Source organism: Lithobates pipiens, unplaced genomic scaffold (assembly GCF_037356315.1).
Source record: "Lithobates pipiens isolate NorthernLeopardFrog02 unplaced genomic scaffold, aLitPip1_a1.2 Scaffold_23, whole genome shotgun sequence".
In the NCBI taxonomy this organism is placed as follows: Eukaryota; Metazoa; Chordata; class Amphibia; order Anura; family Ranidae; genus Lithobates; species Lithobates pipiens.
This window is the reverse complement of record NW_027507785.1, coordinates 148916892-148939230: the sequence shown is the minus strand read 5'-3', so window position 1 is coordinate 148939230 and position 22339 is coordinate 148916892. Positions and strand designations below refer to the sequence as shown.

At 43.7% G+C, this 22339-nt stretch overlaps 1 protein-coding gene across 10 annotated transcripts in view; it reads right to left on the bottom strand.

Moving 5' to 3' along the window:
- Positions 1-22339, bottom strand: part of NOL8 (nucleolar protein 8) — an 828826-nt gene that overhangs the window by 96687 nt on the left and 709800 nt on the right. For 9 of the 10 annotated variants that reach the window (XR_013262355.1, XM_077452484.1, XM_077452479.1 and 6 more), the window contains one exon: positions 7595-8549. The exons of the other annotated variant lie outside the window; for it this stretch is intronic. Coding sequence is in view for 7 of the 9 variants with exons in the window: in XM_077452486.1 (XP_077308612.1) it covers positions 8496-8549 (54 nt within the window). In the remaining 2 variants the exon portion in view is untranslated. Of the gene's footprint in view, positions 1-7594; positions 8550-22339 lie in introns of those variants that run through there. 10 annotated transcript variants of the gene reach the window in all.

The following is a 22339-nucleotide window of genomic DNA, read 5'->3' as shown; positions in this document are numbered from 1 at the left end:
TGCGACGTCCAAGAGCAATAGCATTGAGGGGAGGGAGACACCCTGCCAAACAATAGCCATCAGACCTTATACAGCAGCTCACAGTACTCTGTGGCTGAAAGCCAAATCCTCGCCTGCTTGAACATCCACTTGATAACATTTTGTGGACATATGCACTGAAGATCAGGTAGCAGCCTTACAAATCTGAGCCACAGATATCTGATGGAGAAAAGTCCAGCAGGTTCCTACACCCGTGGTAGAATGAGCTCTCATCCTAAAGGGAGGAGCTTTACATTTCAGACTGCAGGCCTGAATGACCAATTGATGGACCGATTGGCAATGGAAGCCTTGGAAGCTGCCTGCCCCTACTTGGGTCCTCTTGGTAAAACAAAAAAGGAGTCTGATCCTTGGATCAGCGCAGATCTAGACAAATAAACCTCGACTGCCTGGGAAACATCCAAGGAATGCAGTCGTCTCTCTTCCACCGAATGAGGCTGAGAGAAAAAAGAATGCAAACTTGTGACGAGAGAGTGTCACTTTTAGGCACAGGGTGACCAAGAAAAGAATGAACCCTGAGAATATGATTGGATTACTTCAAATGGGACAGTAATATTCATTAACAATATCTTTCAAGAAATATGAAGATTTTATCCCCTGTACACTGAGGTCTATGGCCAGGAAGTAAACCTCCTAATATGGGCATTCCAGGACGTTCAATGTAAGAGACCGACCGTCTATTGCTTAGTGATGTTGCTTTTGTCTGGATAAGTAAATCATGTTAACCTTGTCTGAGGCAGTTTTCCCTTCACCTATTAAATGTGCTAATGAACTCACTTGTTGTCCACTAGGGGAGGTATTGACAATCAAAATAATGTGTATTGGGGGCTCGTTATGTAACCTTTGTGTGATGTTGTGGGTGGATCCGGGCATTGTTCATGTGGCGCCTGCAGTATTCTCAAGTGTATAAAAAGAGCTTGCATTCGTTTCAATAAACAGTCTGATTCCTGTTTGACCCTCCGTACAGAGCCTCGTCTTGTACTTGGGGGGAAGAATTATTTGTATGGGTTTCTTGTTCAGCTGATTGGAGTGTTCAGTAGCTGCCTTTGTGTTTGGAAATGGAATGTCCTAAATGGCTTTAACCCCTTTCATACTCAGGGTGTCGTTACAAAACGAATGTCCCGATTTAAATGAAAGTCTGACAACTTTTGGCAAAAAGGATGACACGGGTCGTAACACAACCCTGTCGTGGTGAAGGATCAAGTATGGTTCCCTGCATGAAAGGGCCGCCAACTCAGACACCATTCTAGCTGAGGTGATGGCCATCAGGAAGGGTAGCTTGCATGACAGCAACTCTAATGGAACTTTCTTAATAGGTTCAAATGGTTTTTTCTGTAACACAGACAGCACCAAGTTCAAGTCCCAAGGACACATAGGTGACCTAATTGGGGGAAGAAAACACGTTGCCCCTTGCATAAAGGCTCAGACCAGTGAATGGGAGGCTAGAGCCCTTTGGAAGAATACTGACCTCCAATTGTACTCAAAGCCAATCTAATTTCCACAGCTGACTGTAGAAAGAAAATTCTCCCAATCACGTATTTCCGAGGATGCAATTTTTTGGCTTCACACCAAGCAATACAAGTCTTCCAGACGTTATGATAGATCTTCCTAGTGACAGCTTTTCTAGCATTCACTAGGGTAGACACCACTGGTCCCGAGATGCCACAGTCCCTTAACACCCTGACTTCAATAGCCATGCCGTCAAATTTAGAGACTAAATTTGGGTAGAATATAGGTCCATGGCCCGTCTATTGTCAGCCTTACAATCTCCAGGAACCAGGGCCTTCTGGGCCAGGCTGGTGCCACCAGAATGACTGGAACCCCCTCGCTCTGAATCCTGCACAGCAAATGTGGACACAGAGGGATCTAAGGGAAAGCATAAACCAGGGAGAACTGGCTCTATGGAACTACTAGAGCATCTGCTTCGATTGCCAGAGGATCTCTTGTTTGGGACACAAACTGCCGTAGCTTGTTAATCCTGGATGCCAGTAGGTCAACCTCTGGCCATCTCCAACTCTGGCAAATTTTCTGGAACACCCCTGGGTGTGGGGATTATTCCCCCGGGCAGATCTGCTGGCGGCCGAGATAATCTGCCTTCCAGTTCTCTACTTCCGGCATATGGACTGCCGACAGAATCGGCACATGTCCCTCTGCTCAGACTATTACGTGGTTTACCACCTTCAGAGCTGAACGACTCCTGGTACCGCCTTGGTGGTTTATATAGGCCATTATAGTGCCATTTTCGGACTGAACCCTGATAGGACAGTCCTGAAGCTCCACCATCCAGGACCGTAGGGCCAGATGCACTGGTTGAAATTCCAGGACGTTGATGGTCAGCATCTGTTCTGTCCTTGACCATTTCTCCTGAGCTGTGAGCTCCTCTAGGGTCGTTCCCCAGCCTGAGACTCTGGCAGTCAGTACTCTCCAAGTTAGCGGGAGGAAGGATTTTCGCTTTCACAGGTTCTGATCCTGCAACCACCAGTTTAGGCTTAAGAGTGCCAGAGTAGATAAGAACATTGGATAATCCAGGGCTTGTCCTCATCTGTTCCAAGCCAACAAGATGTCTTGTTGTAATGGCCTGGAATGGAACTGGGCATAGGGCACTTCCTTAAAGGTGGACACCATCCTCCCTAGAAGACTCATACAGAGCTGAATGGAGGGTTGTCTGGTGCCCCTTATCTGATGCACCTGATCCTTCAGGACACAGATTCTCACGGGTGGCAAAAATACCCTTTCTTGGACCGTATCTGGGATGACTCTGAATTTATGATCCAGCTTAAGCTTTTCAAAAACCGCACTGTGCATGGTATGCTCTGTTGTAGAGCCTGTAATGAGTGATCTCTGAGCAGGAAGTCCCCTAGATACCAGAGCACCAAGATCCCTTGGGCCCTTAAAAGACCCAGTACTGGTGCTAGGACCTTTGTGAACACGCGGGGAGGAGTAGCAAGCACGAAGGGTAGAGCCACAAACTGAAAATGACATTCCTCTACTGCAAAATCGCAGCAACCTCTGATGAGGCTGAAAGATAGGTACGTGTAAATACGTTTTTTTTTATATCGATGGAGGCTAGAAAGTCACCCATCTGGAGTGAGGCTACTACTGAGTGGACAGACACCATCCGAAAAGGACTGGATCAGTACATACTGGTTCAGGGATCTTAGGTCCAAGATGGGCCTTATTTTGCCATTTGGTCTTTGAAACGTAAAGAGGTTCAAATAAAACCCTGCTCCACTTTCGGATACAGGAACGTCCACATCACTCTTTGATGCACTAAATGATGTAGTGCCTGAAGCAATAAGTCTCTTTTTGGAGAATCTGAGGGAACGCTGCATCTTAGAAACCTCTGAGGGGCAAATGACTCCAATTTCTTGTCAACAGGGTCTTTCAAGCCATTTGCCTTATCTACTGAACAAGTTAAAGAAGAAGTAAACCCTTCCAAACAACTTGGACCTACAGGTAAGCCTAGATTAAGGCTTACCTGTAGGTCCAAGCAATATCTCCTAAACCTATATGGTTTAGGAGATATTTGCCCGAAAATGGGCACCGCTGTCTACGGCGCATGCGCCGTAGACAGCGGCGCGCAGGCGCACTAAATGCGGCAAATCCATGAATGGATTTGCCTAATTTGTCGACTCCCGTGCGCATGCGCGGGAGTGACATCATCGCGGCTTCGCCGAGTGGCAGCGGCGGAGCTGCGAGACGCGACTCCCGTGCGCATGCGCGGGAGTGACGTCATCGCGGCTTCGCCGCTGTGATTCGTCGGAGCTGCGAGACGCCACCAGCAACATGGATGCGGCGGACTACAGGGATCAGCGGCGACTTCGCTGGCTCCTGTGTCAGGTAAGTGACACATAATGAGCTACTATGCGATGCATAGTAGTCCATTATGCTTTACCTTTGCAGGGAAAAAAAGAGGAAGTAAACCCATCCGGGTTTACTTCCTCTTTAAGTACTTGTTTATGTAAGAGACTGCTGCATCTACTGCTGGCATGCTCCACTTCTTCACAAACTTTTCATCCATGGGATATAAAAGGGAAAACCTTTTAGGAGGAACAAAAATCCTGTCAGGATGCTCTCAATCAGCATACACCGCCTGTTCCAACAGAGGGTGTAAGGGAAAAGCCTGTGCAGCCTGAAGAGGCCTCAGGGACCCCAAAGAGGACTAGGGGGGCTCAGTAACCTCTGCAAGAGGCAACTTAAAGGCACAACAAACCATTTTGCTAAGAGTCGGGATCAAAAACCTCTGCGACTGAGAGGCAGACATTAACTGGATATAGTCTTGTCCAGATTTCTCGGAAGCAGACTCATCCTCCAGGCTCTCCACAGAATCCTGAGATTTTAGCTCTTCCTCATCCTCAACCCATTCCTGCTCCAAACTAGGAGGCGCTGAGGAGGGGGATCTGTCACATTTCTTGCCACCCTGTGGGATGGAGGCAATCATGTCAGCAATCCTGTGCACTAACCCGGCTAGGGACGAGGACAGTTCATTCTTGCTGATAAAGGGTGAAGCAGCATTGACGATGGGCACAATGGCTCAGAAGCCTCCGAGTGCCCTTCTCTGTAGTGTTAGTCCTGCTCCTCTTTTTTGAAGACATTTACTAGCCACAAAAAGAGTACCTGGGTGTAGTATTAACACACCTTAGAAGAGAGAACCTTTAATAGGGCTCACCAAGCCCCTTATGCAACAATTCTACTAAGCACCTAGTCTGCCAAGCAACACCTGGTGACTCGTGACCGGGGTAAGGAGAAATTAACTGCTGCAAATGCCTGGTTCAGAGCCTGCTCTGTGTCCCACAGCTGTCTTCTGGAAGCAACGCATGCTTGGCATATGTCTTCTCCTGCCCCTAGTTTCTCAGTCTGAGGGTCCTAGGAAAACAGAAGAGAACCGGTTGCATCTTGACCACACTGGGATGCGATTTAAGTCACTAAACTTTTTTTTTTTTTTAAACCTACCATGGCAGAGGTAAAAGAGATCTTTAGTAAAATAAACAGGGGCTGCAGTGTTGAAAACAGTTGTAAACATTTCATGGCCCCGATCTCACTCTGACCAGCCATTTGTAGAGTAGGCTTTCCAGAGCTTGAGGGAGACCCTTTAGCTCCTTTTTTGGGGGTGTTTCAACCCCCTTCTGAACATAGCCTGATGCACAAAGCAGAGGTAACTACCAGAAGAAATCGCATCCATTGCTTGAGCAATAGTCCAGCGCTGCCGCTGCTATTAATGCCCAGCCTGATGCAATAGTAAATGTATCTAAAGGAATGCCTGTGTCACCAAACCTCTTTCATGCCCCTCTTGCGTTCCTCCACAGCTTGCAGCAGTAACAATGGTGCTATTAAAAAACACACTCTCCCATGCTGGAGGACACCAATGCCACGCTAAGCCCCGCCCCTCCTCTTTATTAAAAAAAAGAACTTTCCAGCATGAGCGCAGGCCTCTGATACTACGGGGGGGGGGGGGGTGGCAGAGGGGGCCTGGAAGCCGCCAAGTAGGGCGGCGTGCCATTTGTTTTTTTCCTCCTGGCACCTCTTCCTCATGAAAAGGAGAAAACAGCACAGGCGGGGGGCGTCTGGTGGGGAGGAACCCCCCCCCCCCAAGACTTACCAGAGGTCTGCTGCTGGCTGGAGGATAGGAAGCTGCTGTACCGGACACAATGTGAGCTCTCTGAGGAAGTGTGAGAAGGTATGTGCTCTATACATCCCCCAGTGGTGACATATAGACATGACAACATTCACTAAATTAAAGACATTCGTAAGAAAATTAAAACATTTCTTAGAAAACTCCACTTACCTTTCCCGCCGTAGCGTTTTCTGTGGTAAAACCAACGGACCTAAACTTCACCCTTCATGGTGGGTTCCATTAACAAACCTTCAGGAGCTGGGGACCCTCAGGGAAACCCAAAAACCACCGCCAGTAAAACTTTATGGTCTTAATACCAAAAGTACTGGATCCTGGGGTCCAGCTCTATAAAAAGAGAAGCATTTACAGGCAAAACCTTGTTTCTTTGGGCACAAGACCTGGGTACCATTCAATTCGGCCAAAAAGACACTTTGAATGGATCCGGCTGCATGGCTAGCCCCAGCAAGGATTGCTCCAGTGGAGCACAGCACAACTTCACCTGTGACCAACACCTTAGACAGTGGCGAAAAAACAGATACTCCCAGTAGTGGGAGGGGTTATATAGGGAGGCAACTTCTTGTTTAGGGTGTGCCAGTGTCCAGCACCTGAAGGTGGACTATAACCCACATAGTAATTACTATGGCTCTGTGTCTCCTGACAGGATTAAAGAAATAGGGTGTTTGAGAGAATGGATAGGATCATATTATGTTAGGGTGATGCAATTAGTACCGTGGAGCCAGGGATACCATAGTTGCCAAAAGTTTGGTAGGGTTAAATGAGCTTTGGCAAACAGGTATTCATATAAAATGCAATCATTGAGCGTTTTGATGACTATAGGACGAAAGGGGTTTCTAAAGGTTTCCACCTTCCTGCAACTGAAAACCTCACTGCTATAAAAATTAGAGTTAGAAGAGTTTGAAGATGGTTGGGCCGTTGGTCATTACCCACTCCTAGCAGGGATAAATTGGGATGGGGAATACAGGAAATGTGGGTAACAACGGCAACAAACTTAAATATGTCTTTCCAAATGTTTACAGAGTGTGGGCAGTGCCACACATGTGTAAAGGATCCAAGACTGTCTCCAAGATTGGGGGGGGGGACTAATTTGGGTATATACATTATCTCACAAAAGTGAGTACACCCCTTACATTTGTGTAAATATTTTATTATCGCTTTTCATGTGACAACACTGAAGAAATTACACTTGGCTACAATGTAAAGTAGTGAGTGTACAGCTTGTATAACAGTGTAAATTTGCTGTCCCCTCAAAATAAGTGAATACAGAGTCATTAATGTCTAAACTGCTGGCAACAAAAGTGAGTATACCTCTAAGTGAAAATGTCCAAACTGGGCCTGATTAGCCATTTTCCCTCCCCGATGTCATATGACTCGTTAGTGTTACAAGGTCTCAGGTGTGAATGGGGAGCAGCTGCATGCATCACCCTCGTAAAAAACCCCTTGAAGCAATATTGGTCAGTTTTTTGACCGGCCGCACCGATAATCGGTCGATCCCTAATCTATAGTACTATTTATATAGTATATTTTACGCTGACTCTCAACAAAATATGCATTTTGAAGCTTAAGGGGTTTCTTGATTCAATATTCCTTTGTTTAGTAGTTAAAGAAAAGGTGAGCAACCTTTTCAAGTATAACATACAGAATCTACAAAATTGAGAAGGTTTTTTTTTAGTAGGTGGTAATAGGCTGAAATGTTTTTGAGTTTATGTGCAGCACTATTAAAAAGCATTACATTATTGCTCTAATTTGATTTATAAATGTTTTGCACTTTAGTACAGCATATTATTTACTGCATAGTTTATATTTGAAATTGATTTGTGGAGTTGTGCTGCACTCATTTTCATTATGTTCTCCCCCCCCCCCCCCCCCACAGAGATCTGCAATTTTTCTGAAATTTGTGTGCTTCAAATGAGGTTTAGAAGTCTCTTTGATAACCAAAGCAAAATATTTATTTGATAAATTCTCTTAGACTTGCATTTAGAATATACATTTGTGATATTGATAGGCATGTTTTTTTTCTGCTCTAACACCATTGCTCTCTTTTTGCACTGTTTTTTTTCTAAAAGTGTAAATTATTGTACAGTCAGTCATTGCTCTGTTCTATAATTTCTGATAATCTTGTACACTAGGATCTTATGTTGATATTACAATGTTATACTTCTGTACCATTTTTGCATTTTTCTAATAAAGTTTGTAAACAAAAAAAAAGAGAAAGAATATACATTTGTTTCAAAACATCTTTAGGCCTCATGCACACGGACGTTTTTACAGCCGCTTTTTTGAGCTTTTTTTGCAGCTTAAAAACGGCTGTCCATGTTAGTCTATGGCTTCATGCCCACCTAGGCGTTTTTGAGCTGCAAATGGCATAGGCGTTTTTAAGCTGTAAAAAAAAACCAGGACCAGTGCGTTCCGTGGCGTGGAGCTAGAGCTTTAAAAACGTGAATCGCGCAAAAACGCGCATAAACGCACAACATATTTTCTTTGTTTTCTGAGTGCTATAGCCAAGAGATGTGTTTCTTAAAAAACGCTACTTAACGCTAACGCTAAAACGCGCAAAAACGCCAATGCAAAACGCGGTAAAAATCGTGTTTTTAATGAAGATTTTTTCCAGGCATCGGAGCTAGCTTTGCAGCCAGTTTTTTAAAACGTCCATGTACATGAGCACTTACAGTTCAATATGCACAAACAAAATACAAATTGCCAGTTGTTTATTTTAGGTCAAAAAAATAGCTTTGGTGTAACGGGGATATACACTCCATCTCTTCTGTAGGTAGCAATAAAAAGGAGAAATACAACCCAGAAGCAAAATATTTTTTCCAATCCAGTCCTAATTCTTTGCTTTTGTTTTCCTTTTAGCATCCTTGTGTCTCTTTCTGCATTCCTATAAATGAACAAAAAACATTGAAACATTATATATTGAATTTACACAATACACACCCTATTGTGTTTATAATAGATTTCAGGTTCATTGGATGAAGAGCTTATTTTAGACTTTGTTCAATCCGAGGCTATGTTTGCACTAGCCCTGCATTCTGGAGTGGAAACCTGGATACCCCATTTAAACCCTGTAAAGGGAAAAAGCACATCCAGCCAAACACGAAAGTGTGAGGCATATACAGCGGGTGAGTGTAATCACATAAGGGGAGAGGAGTCACATCTAGAGCGGTGTGGTGGAGGAGTGTAGATGTAATCTGCTGTTTATTCAAGAGACACTGGTTAAATGTTTTTTTCACTATTCCATTATTTGGATTATGATCTGAAGATTCAACGTATGGACTATGATTTTACTGGGATACATTATATTCTCAGAAGCTTTTCACAGTGGTGTTGGTAACAATGTTTTTAGGAAGTGGACATTGTTTGATAGAACTTGAAACAATTTATTTGATTCTCATTACTTGTTTATTTTTAGTGTTGAATAATATTTAGTCACAGGATATTTTTTTCAACAGATCGTATATATTTGTTATCACTATTCATCTGGTGATATGTACTATATAATAATTTGTGTTACCGTATATACTCGAGTATAGGCCGACCCGAATATAAGCCGAGGCCCCCAATTTACCCCCAAAAAAACTGGCAAACTTATTGACTCGTGTATAAGCCGAGGGTGAGACATGCCTGTCCATCCCTGTGTGTGTGTCCGTCCATCCCTGTGTGTCCGTCCATCCCTGTGTGTCCGTCCATCCCTGTGTGTCCGTCCATCCCTGTGTGTCCGTCCATCCCTGTGTGTCCGTCCATCCATCCCTGTGTGTGTGTGTGTCCATCCATCCATCCATCCCTGTGTGTGTGTGTCTCCATCCATCCATCCATCCATCCCTGTGTGTGTGTGTCTCCATCCATCCATCCATCCATCCCTGTGTGTGTGTGTGTCTCCATCCATCCATCCATCCATCCCTGTGTGTGTGTGTGTGTGTGTGTGTGTGTCCAGCCTACCTTTGTCCCGAGCCTCCGTCCCGTGCCTTGCCTCCTTGCCTCCGTCCCGTGCCGTGACTTGCCTCCTTGCATCCGTCCCGTGTCGTGCCGTGCCTTGCCGCCGCCGTCCCGTCCCCTGCCGTGCCTTCCCTTGCCTCCGTCCCGTGCCCTCTTCGTCGGCGGCCATTGTAAAGTTCAAAAGCTGCGCCGCCGCCTTTGCCTGTGATAGGCGGAACACTGAATTTCCCAGCAGCCTGTGTTCCGCCTATCACAGACGTCGTATCATCCTCGTCCGTAGTACGAGGATGATACGATGTCCGTGATAGGCGGAACACAGGCTGCTGGGAAATTCAGTGTTCCGCCTATCACAGGCGAAGGCGGAGCCGGAGGCGCGGCTTTTGAATAGAATGGCCGCTGTCTGTCTGCTCGACACGCTGATCGAGCGGGCAGACAGCGATGACTCGAGTATAAGCCGAGGGGGGCACTTTCAGCCTCAAAAAAGAGGCTGAAAATCTCGGCTTATACTCGAGTATATACGGTAATTTCGATACAAACTATTAATTAATTTTCTCTATTTTCTGAATGCTCGGGGCAGGGCTTGCACAGTGTAGTAACATTTAGTAATTTATGTTCACTGGATTGGGTCTATCATCTTTAATATTTTTGAATTCACTGGTGTGGATTTATATTCAGCGCCGCTTTTTCTACTGTTTAGATAAGGAATATTGTACACATATCTGCATTACCTAGGGAATTCTTCTTGCTTACATCAGTACTGAGGGGTCTTGAAAATATAACAGCATCCTGCTTTACTATTTCAATCAAGAAGCACCTTGCCAACCCCTCCCATCAGCCATGATTTGCATAGAGAAGTTCAAAGAATAAGATGAGGACTCTCATGCTAAAATATGGTATATAATGAAAATGGAAAAGGGCTTTGTTTAAAAAAAAAAAAAATATGGATTTTATTGTCATACTTACCTTTACTGTGAGTACATCACAAGTCTTAAGTGAATATTCATTACCTACTGGTTTATATGCCATCTCTAGGTAAATGGACCCTGGTAGACAGTCTTAGACAGGAAGTGATCCCCTATATAACCCCTCCCATACAGGAAGCACTTCAGTTTTGTAGCAAGCACTGAATCCTCAAAAAGAGGGGAGGGACCACTGTGTCCCATGATTTTACAGGTAAGTATGATAAAAAAATCCTATTTTCCTTATCACACATCGCGGGACACAGAGTTAGGCTAATATTCATTACCTACTGGGATGTTCCAGAGCAATAGATTTGAGGGGAGGGAGACACCCTGCCAAAAAAAAGCCATCGGAACATATACAGCAGCCCGCAGTACACTGCAGCTGAAAGCCAAATCCTCGGCTGCTCAAACATTCACCTGATAACATTTTGTGAACGTATGCACTGAAGACCAGGTAGCATCCTTACAAATCTGAGCCACAGATACCTGATGGAAAAAAGTCCAGGAGGTTCCTACACCACTGGTAGAATGAGCTCTCACCCTGAAGGGAGGAGCCTTAAGTTTCAGACCATAGGCCTGAATAACAAACTATAAAAATATATAAAATGTAGCGCTAAACAATTATGATAAGATTAAAACAATATAATCACCTCAAATAAACAAAAAAAAAGGGAAGGTATGTGAAATAATAATTATATGAAGCACAACAGTCCAATGACAAAATGTCCACAAATAAAATGTCCTGGAATGGAGATTGTTCTCTTCAATCTCCAACTGGCGTGAAAGACTTGCAATGCAGATGGATCAAATATGCAACCATGTAAATCAGGAAAGTGTTCGAATGTAAAGATGGGCACTCTTCCCATACCAGATGAACGCCCATACCATACAGCAGTGCATCTAATGCGCTTAAAGTACTGGATTCCCAGTGGTGGAATGGTGCGAGGAGTAGTACTGGTGCCACGGCTGTAATTCCAATCAACTTTCAATATGCTCGGTATACCGATTTCAGTAGCCACATCAGATGACATTCTCACAAGTGAAAAGCATATTTTGCAGCAGTCTTGTTTTACTTGTCCCCCCTTAAAGGAAGGCTGCTGTGGTGGCTGCTTTTGTTTCCTTTTTTAGGCTCTCTTTGATTTTCACCTGGTGATCTGGCCAGAAAGTCCCAAGTTGTGGATTCACAGGCCAGCGGTGGTAAATCATACGAGCATGGATGCACACGTGGGTTGCAAACGGCAATCTCCCCAGCGGATCTTTAATGAAGAAATTTTTCTTCTTGATTCCTACACCTGCCGATCGTCAGAAAAAGGGCTGGAGTGTATCTTCATTGAAGTCCTCTGCAGGAGGTCTTCCAGGTATCTGAGCACCAAGATCCCCTGGGTCTTTAAAAAACCCAATACTGGTGCTAGGACCTTTGAGACATCCCGGGAGCTGTGGCAAGCCTGAAGGGCAGAGCCATAATTGAAACATTCCTCTCCGGACGTTCCTCTACTGCAAATCGCAGGAACCTCTGATGAGGTTGAAAGATAGGTATGTGTAAACATGCGTCCTTGATATCGATGGAGGCTAGAAAGTCTCCCATCTGGAGCGAGGATACTACTGAGTGGACATCCCATCCGATATTGATACTGGCTCAGGGATCTTAGATCCAAAGTTGGCCTTGTGTCTCTATTTGGTTTTTGAACCGTAAACGGGTTTGAATAAAACCCTGCGCCCCTTTCAGATACAGGAACCTTTACAATCACTTAATGATGCACCAAATGATGTAGTGCGGGAAATAAGTTTCTCTTTGGAGGAGCCAAGTGAACGATGGATCTTTAAAACGTCTGAGGGGGGACCTCCCATAATTCCAGCTCGTAACTGCAGGATACTGTTAAAGTGACCCACTTGTCCTGAACCACTGTTCTCCAAATGTCTGCAAAGTGCAGAAGCCTTCCCCTCACCTGATAGAGTGGGGGTGTCCCCTAAAAAGGAGGGCTTGGTGCTTGGTTTAGACGTTTTTTTGACCCAGGGTTTCTTCTGGGCCTGGGGCATGCCCCTGGCTCTAGCGCCCTGTTGGTGGAAATGTCTTGGTGCTGAGACACCTGAGGAAGTGGTCCCAGAGGTTTTAAATGAGGGATGCCTGGTCTTTCTCTTCAGGATAAGACTAGGCTCCTCAGGAGCTACTGACGACATAGGTGTGCCCTTCCCTGTAGTGTTAACCCTGCTCCTCTTTAAAGACATTGCAAGCCACAAAAAAGGAGTACCTGGGTTTAGTATTTACATAACCCAGAAGTGAGACCCTTACTAGGGCTCACCAAGCCCCTATGCAATAATCCTGCCAAGCATCTTAGCCTTCCAAGCAACACCTAATGACTCACGTGACCTGAGTAAGAAGAAATGAACCACAGAAAAATGCCTGGTTCAAAGCCTGCTGTGTGTCCCATAGCTGTCCTCTGGAAGCAACACATGCTTGGCATACACAGCTTAAATAAGCTGGCTGAGCACCGGGATGTTCCGTGTGCAGTCCCAGTGAACGGGTGTGGCTCTATTCACATGACGCAAACCTTCATGCACCCAGATTAGGCTACGGCACATGCGTGGCTCTGGGTGCACACAAAAGCCTGTGGCAAAGCCGCATTGCGATATGGCCGCCAAACTGCTGAGTATTTTGGCAAACGCACGTGTGCCATGGCGAAACAAAATGTGCTATGGCGCACCCTTGTGCGCAGACTATTCATTTAAGGTAAACAAACTGCCAAACAAGAGAAAAATTTACTCTTTGCAAACACCCACAGCTAGCCCAACCCCCCCCCCCCCCAGTGGTCACCGCACACAGGTGTCCAGCCTCTAGCTAGCTTGACTGATTGTTACAATCACTAGGGCACCCTACAAAAAGTAAATAAGGGAGTTTCACTTACCTGGGTGTACCAGGCACAGGGCAGCCTTAGAAACTAAGAGCCCAATCTTCACCCATCACGGCGGGTTCCTGTAACTTGGGGACCTTCAAGGATTGGTACTCTTTTCATGTTTTAGGGTCCACTCCCTTGGATCTGTACAGCACCCTGCAGGGATGCCTTAGCTCTGTGGTGTCCAGGACTCCACTACGCAGGGTCCAGCGCCAGAGGCCACATTACAGGCAAAACCTCGCAGGATCCTTGCATCTTCTTTGTGAGGCTCGGGTACTATTTATCTAAGCATATAAGCCTGTGTCAAATGGATCCAATCGGTCAATTCCTTGATTCATTTAAGAACCGTTTGTGGGACTAAAGACCTTGAGCTCAGAGAGCTCAACAAACGTGCCCAGCCACCTTTCAGACACTGGTAAAAAACGGAAGTGCTTCCTGTATGGGAGGGGTTATATAGGGGATCACTTCCTGTCTAAGACTTGTTCTACCAGTGTCCATTCACCTAGAGATGGCATATAACCCAGTAGGTAATGAATATTAGCCTAACTCTGTATCCCTTGATGTATGATAAAGAAATTAGCATTTTGATGAGGGGAATAAAGCGAGGAACCAAGGAAGGCAAAATATAAGCACAATAAACTTCAGCTTTAAACCCGATTTTGAATGAGCAAGAACAGGAAGAGGATTTTTGTAAAAGCACCCTTTGTAAATATTCCAATCTCATAGTGACATGAAAATCTGAGAAAAGACGCATGCGCGGATGCCTGAGGGGAAAGTAATGCCTGCTTAGAGCTTCGCTCCGGGGACGTTCGCGCCGTAGAAAAAAAATCATCAAAACCACCAGTCAATCATTCATAAAGCCCTCAGGTACCGTTATTATGGTGCTAAAGAGCACAAAACCAAAATTTAAGGCTGATAATACTAAAGAAGTGTCGTCCTGGTTGTCATCCAAGATGGCAGCGGCAATCTCCTTACAGCCCAGTGCTTCACAATCTGCCAAGCCATTAACATTAATACTCTGGATGTTACTGGTGAGTGACTCAGGAAGCTCAGTCAATACTTCAGTCAGATATATTTAAAAAAATTTGAACGTATACCACAAAAATCTCTTAGACATCTGACCACATTACTGATAAGCTGACAAGAGAGATTACAGAGCTGGGGCAGAGAACAGCAAAATTAGAAATGCGAGTGGATGATATTGAATTCCAAACACAGCAACATATTTCTAAATTTAAGAACCTTAAGGAAGAAAATGCTTTACTACAGTCCAGTTTAGAGGACCAAGAGAATAGGGACCATCAGGGAGAATTTACGGATTAGAGGAATCCCTGAGTCTGTCCCTGATGTTCAAGCCACTATTACTGCACTGTTTCAGGAATTACAACCCAGTATTCCTATAGAGAGATTAGAGATGGATAGAGTGCACAGAGCATTGGCTCCACGCAAACCTAATGGCCCTCCTAGGGACACAATTGCTAAACGACATTATTATTGGACTAAAGCGCAATTACTTGCAGCAGGCAGAGGAAAAGACTCCCTCACTTTTCAGGGCCATGTATTTCAACTCTTTTCAGATCTTTCTCCTATCGCACTCAGACCCCAGTTACAAATACTTCAGCGTCAAATAACTTATCATTGGGGTTTTCCTTTTTTTCTCAGATTCACACATTTAGAAACCAGATATGTCTGTCGCTCTTCAGATAATATATATATATTTTTTTCTAAGTTTTACATTTTGCGTTTTTCAGACTGATTGTTAAAATCCCTCTTAGAATATTATCTTCTAATACCAGGCTCTCTTTAATGTATAGAGTCTTATCCATTATATAAAATATATATTTTTTCCTTTATTATATAGATTCCAAAGTGGATAATCTCCTGGCTGGTAGTGACAGGTTTGTTCTCGTAAAATTTGCGGCAATTACTACAGTTTATAGCTGATTATTATATGGTTCTTGTCGTTCTTCGGTGAAGTTCATCCTTTCGGAACTTCTTGCTGCCCCCCTTGCCACCTTCAGACCCTCGCTATTATTATACAGGATTCTGAAGATGGCTTTGGAGTGTCTTGGAGTCTTTTAATTACTCCTTTGAGATGCTCCCATACCCTAATGTTTTGCTACTATTCATCATTTGGATATAATCATCTTAGGGTCGTTTGATTGCTAATTTATCTTCCTTATTCTGTCCTTTCTTTTCCCATCTCTTGGGGTGGTGATCGCAGCTCTAGTCATTATTTGTGTTATTTATGCTATAATAGTAATTTTTGGTTTGTTATGGCTCCTATAAACAGTTTGTCCTTGAATGTACAAGGGTTTAATATTCCACATAAACAAACTAAAGCAATGTGGTCTTTTTCAGCTAAGAAGGCACACATAATTTGTTAGCAAGAAACCCACTTCACTGTCAAGTCTTCCCATAAATTTCTATCTGCTTCATATCCACAATTTTATACTGCCTCTACCACAGTTAAACAACGTAGGACTCTTATTAGGTTCCATCGTTCTATGCCATTTAACACAACTGAATGATCCAGAGGGAAGATATTACACTGCTCACAGGTTATATAACCGATACAGCTATTATAATTGTATCATATTATGCTCCAAATAAAAAAAAACTGACTTTTTTTATCCCATCTTCTCCAAATTGTGGAAACACATAAGTTTGGTACCGTTGCCCTATGTGGAGATTCAAATGCAATGGTTTTTCCTTTCAAGGATAAGTCCCCTCCAGGCCTTAGTACTAGTTCCATTAAATTAACCCTCCAACATCTACTTACTAAAAATGGTTTGGTAGATACATGGCGTGAACTTAATCCCACTAGTAGGCATTTTACACATTACTCCTATCCACATAAATCGTTTTCAAGAATAGACCATATTCTAGTCCCTTCTAGCATGATTCCGGAAATTTTATCCTCTAACATTCTTCCCTTTACATGGTCAGACCATTGTGCAATATGCACTACTACTGCTTCTCCAGTACCCAGGTCACATGATACCACATGGTGTATTAATGACGCTACACTAGCTCATCCTTCCCATAGAATTGAGATTGAAGGAATACTAAACGACTATCTTTCTTCTAACAATACGGGAGATGTTTCCAACCTTACGTTGTGGGAAGCCCACAAAGCGGTCATTCGGGGTAGATTGATACAACAAGCAATAAATATTAAAAGAGAATGTAAACTTGTTTACAAAGTTGGAAGCTACTTTTCCAACTACTGTCCCAGGAAGACGCAAGGTATTGTGAAACATTATGTGCTGACACCATCACGTTACATGTGACCCCTTTGCACGGGCGTTTGTGGCTGTTTTGTTTATTTTGCCGGCTTTTTTATATTAATATTCATCTTTGGCATTATTTATGTTGTATTGCGGTTTATTCTACTTGCTCATTTTTAAGCATTAAACGTTTTTTTTTTATTTCACAATTGGAGTCCGTCTTTTTTCCCCTCTTACACTAAGTGGCCCTGAGCCCGGGTGCATCTTTTTCAGATCAGTGGATTCACTGGCCGCACTTTTGCGCTCTCTGCCTCTTGCTGAGGCGAATATCTGTCTATCAGCGCAAGACGCCGAAAATACACTGCCCTCCACTGTCGGGTCTCTTCGTCTATCTTTAGAAGTGGCTGGGCAGACTTGAAGCATCAGAGATCCATCCGTCCCTGCAGAGGGCTACATCTGCTTGTGACTGACTCCTCTTGCAAGGGAGTCCACTCGCTCTGGTAAGGACCCTCACTTACAGATTTATTCCTTTAAAGAGCTGAAAGTTGATGGCCATCTGTATTTGCTTTCGAATTTAAGTGTTTTTTTCTTAATCTTCATTATCATATTTTTTACTATTTTTTGCTCACTGAATTATATATAGCCATTTTTTTGATTAATTTCCTTTTAATATTTATACACTGCATCATTTACTATATGGAATGTATCTTTTTTAGGGCAGCAATTTATTTTTACTTTTAATACTTGTCACTCTGCTTTTCAATCATCTCCGAATGCCACAAATCAAGCAAAACTTGCTAAGGCCCGGCTAGATCTAGATCTATTTTTGACCGATTCCGCAGACAAAATCATACGTAAACGTCAACATTTTCAATACCTTAAAGCTAATAAACCGAGTTTGAAATCAATAAATCAAATTCCATTAGGTTGAAAATGTCACGAAATGACTATACTAGTAACCAAACTAAAATACTAGAGGTGTTTCGCTCTAATTTGGCCAAAGTTTATTCCTCCGTTCAAGATTTCAATCTGACCAATGCAGACACCCTTTTCCCAATATACAGTGCCTTGCGAAAGTATTCGGCCCCCTTGAACTTTTCAACCTTTTGCCACATTTCAGGCTTCAAACATAAAGATATAACATTTTTATTTTTTGTGAAGAATCACCAACAAGTGGGACACAATTGTGAAGTGGAACGAAATCTATTGGATTTTTGAAACTTTTTTAACTAATAAAAAAATGAAAAGTGGGGCGTGCAAAATTATTCGGCCCCCTTGCCGAATAATACTTTGTAGAGCCACCTTTTGCTGCGATTACAGCTGCAAGTCGCTTGGGGTATGTCTCTATAAGTTTTCCACATCGAGAGACTGAAATTCTTGCCCATTCTTCCTTGCAAAACAGCTCGAGCTCAGTGAGGTTGGATAGAGAGCATTTGTGAACAGCAGTTTTCAGCTCTTTCCACAGATTCTCGATTGGATTCAGGTCTGGACTTTGACTTGGCCATTCTAACACCTGGATACGTTTATTTGTGAACCATTCCTTTGTAGATTTTGCTGTATGTTTGGGATCATTGTCTTGTTGGAAGATAAATCTCCGTCCCAGTTTCAGGTCTTTTGCAGACTCCAACAGGTTTTCATCCAGAATGGTCCTGTATTTGGCTGCATCCATCTTCCCCTAAATTTTAACCATCTTCCCTGTCCCTGCTGAAGAAAAGCAGGCCCAAACCATGATGCTGCCACCACCATGTTTGACAGTGGGGATGATGTGTTGAGGGTGATGAGCTGTGTTGCTTTCACGCCAAACATATCGTTTTGCATTGTGGGCAAAAAGTTTGATTTTGGTTTCATCTGACCAGAGCACCTTCTTCCACATGTTTGGTTTGTCTCCCAGGTGGCTTGTGGCAAACTTTAGACGAGACTTTTTATGGATATCTTTGAGAAATGGCTTTCTTCTTGCCACTCTTCCATAAAGGCCAGATTTGTGCAGTGTACGACTGATTGTTGTCCTATGGACAGACTCTCCCACCTCAGCTGTAGTTCTCTGCAGTTCATCCAGAGTGATCATGGGCCTCTTGGCTGCATCTCTGATCAGTCTTCTCCTTGTCTGAGCTGAAAGTTTAGAGGGACGGCCAGGTCTTGGTAGATTACATGTAAAAATAATCATTTGCTAGAAAATTACATAGAACCCCAAAACATTATATATGTTTTTTTTTTAGCAAAGACCCTAGAGAATACAATGGTGGTCGTTGCAACTTTTTATCTCGCACTATATTTGCGCAGCAATTTTTCTAACGCTTTTGTGCTTTAGAAAATAAATAAATAATAAGTTAGCCCAATGTTTTTGCATAATGTGAAAGATGAAGTTACGCCGAGTAAATAAATACCTAACATGTCACCCTTCAAAATTGCACACGCTCGTGGAGTGGCGCCAAACGTCGCTACTTAAAAATCCCCATAGGTTACATGTTTTGAGTTACAGAGGCGGTCTAGGGCCAAAGTTATTGTTTTCGCTCTAGCGTTCGCAGCATTACCTCACGTGTGTGGTTTAAACACTGTTTTCATATGTGGGCGGGACTTATGTATGAGTTCGCTTCTGCATGCGAGCACATGGGGACAGGGGCACTTTAAAATAATTTTTTTTTTATTGTTCATTTTACTTTTACATTTTATTTTAGTTTGACAATTTTTCTCAAAAATACATTTTTTTATCACTTGTAAACATCCCTTGTAATAGGAATATGGCATGACAGGTCCTCTTTACAGTGAGATAAGGGGTCAATAACACTCTAGGCTGGGAAGCCTGAAATAAAAAAACGATTCTGGCTTTGATCGTATTTGGCGAGTCGGTAGAAGGACCGGAGGGTGGCGGGAGGGGAGGGGGGGGAATCCCCTCTCGCCTCCTGTAAGAACGATCAAGCAGTGGAACAGCCGCAATGATCATTCTTATGGTGTAGGGAATCGCCAGCTGAAAAAGCGGATATCTGAATGAAGCCTGTAGCTGCAGGCATCATTCAGATATCCCTGCACAAAGTCAAGGACGTCATATGACAGCCGGCGGGCGGGAAGTGGTAAAAATGCTTTTTTTTTAACATAAAGTTGTCCATTTATCTAATATTTCTAACACGTAGCATGTACATACCAAAAATAGATTCTCCTACTCCTGAGTACGGCGATAACACATGTGTGAGACTTCCACAGTCTGGCCACATACAGAGGCCGAGTATAGTCAAGCATGGCCGGGTATCACCGAGTATGGCTGGGTATTGCAGAGTATCACCGAGTATTGCAGAGTATCACCGAGTATGGCTGGGTATAGCAGAGTATGGCTGGGTATTGCAGGGTATCACAGAGTATGGCTGGGTATTGCAGGGTATCACCGAGTATGGCTGGGTATTGCAGAGTATGGCTGGGTATTGCAGGGTATCACTGAGTATGGCTGGGTATGGCAATTTTTGGCAGAGTATTGGCAGGGTATTGCAGAGTATTGCTGGGCATTGCAGAGTATTGCTGGGTATTGCAGAGTATTGGCAGGGCATGGCAGGGCATTGTAGAGTATTGGCAGGGCATTGCAGAGTATTGGCAGGGCATTGCAGAGTATTGGCAGGGCATTGCAGGGTTAATTGTCGGTGAACAGCGCTGTGGGCACTGCAGATCCAGCCCACAGCGCTGCTGACACTGATCTCTCCTCTCTCACACTGTACCGATCGGTACAGAGAGGGGAAGGAGGGAGGAACCGGCGTCATAACATGACACCAGTTTGTTTACAAGTGATCGCTCCGTCATTTGACGGAGCGATCACGTGGTAAACGGCCGCGATGAGGTCACGGATGCTCTCAAGTGCGCGCCCCAGGGGGGGCGTGTGACAGCAGAATTCTGGGAGGCAGTAATAGGATGTCCTCCCAGAATTTCACTCCCAGAAAGAAGCAACTGCCCTGCAGCCGTCATTCGGCTATGGGCCGGCTGTTAAGTGGTTAAATATGCTGGCTACACATCTGCAATGATGGATATTAGAAGAGGCATGAGACAGGGTTGCCCCCTTTCCCCACTGCTTTTTGTCTTACTTATGGAACCCTTAGCACAAACTAGATCCAATCCAGACGTCAAAGGTATTGAATTAGGTGGACACGACTTAAGTATGAATAACAGCGCGACTTGGGCGCCCCCCTTCCCCGAAGTACCCACCCCCCCCCCATGTTGAGGGCATGCAGCCTGGTATGGTTCAGGAGGTGGGAGGCTCGCTCGTCTCCACCCCCTTTCCTGACCGGCCAGGCTGCGTGCTCAGATTTTTTCGGCATAGGGGGGTTCCCCTTAAAATCCATACCAGACCTAAGGGCCTGGTATGCACCCGGAGGGGAAACCCGTGCTGGTTTTTTATTCAAAATTTGGCGCGGAGTTCCCCCTCGAGAGCGGATTATTCTCCGATTGGCCACGGCCAAAGTCGTCGGGCCTAGGCCGACTTAAATTCATGTTGTAAGTCGCCCCAAGTTGTGCTGTTATTCATACTCAAGTCGTGTCCAAGTTGCTTGCAAGAGTCGCGCTGGAAGTCGTGTTGCCCCTGTGTGAATGTAGAATTAGTGTCTCCAGAAATGATAGGCCGTCAGTACATCAGGTGTGATACATTTTCAGTGATTGGCACCATGGCTTGTAGACTATCTTTCACAAAGACCAAATATTATACACCGATTTTGGTTATTTCTACCAAAGATATGTAGCAGTATAAATTTTGGACAAAATGTATGAAGAAAAATTACAAAATTTGCTAAATTTTATAACAAGAAAAATGCATTTCTTAGAAAATGTGCAGTCTTTTTTCATTTAAAGCTAAAAAAAAAACCCATGGTGATTACCCACAAACAAAAGAAAGCTCTATTTGTGTGGGAAAAAAAAAAAAAAAAAAAGACGACAAAAATGTAATATGGGTAGTGTTGTATTCAAAATGTGAGCACTGAAAATTGGCCTGGTTAGGAAGAAGGTATAAGTGTCCAGTGGGCAAGTGGTTATAGACAACCATGGGCAATCCAAAAAGGTCTATAAGATTGGATCATTGACAGTATTCCAGCTCATTATGCCCGTGTGGAACGCTTCAAGAAACTTTGTGAAAGAGACACATTGGATCTTTTCTTTGAATACCATGGCCTCCCCAAGGGCTCAAAGAATTAAAAACAGTTATTCAAAATGCACACCAACAAGACCAAACAGCCTACTCCCGCCACCTACACATCTAGCAACTACACAACCAAGCATTGTTGCTTATCTTGCTGATGCACATATTTTCATACACCATTTGAGAACGATGCCAAACGACAACCCATGCTTTCCTTCTTTATGCCTTTTGATATCACTAAACATAATGCTACGAAACATGCATGCATTTACACACTTTTATACATCTTGAGAACGATCCCAAACTTAACCCATGTTTCAACATGGTTCGCTCCATCCTTTGACACATTTATATATTTTTTATAATTACATTTTAGCTTTATTATATATATATATATATATATATATATACACACACACACATACACACACGCACTTATATATATATATGTATATATTAGGGGTGCAACGGATCAAAAAACTCACGGATTGGATCGTTCCTCTGATCAGAGTCACGGATCGGATAATTTTTCGGATCAGCAATTAATT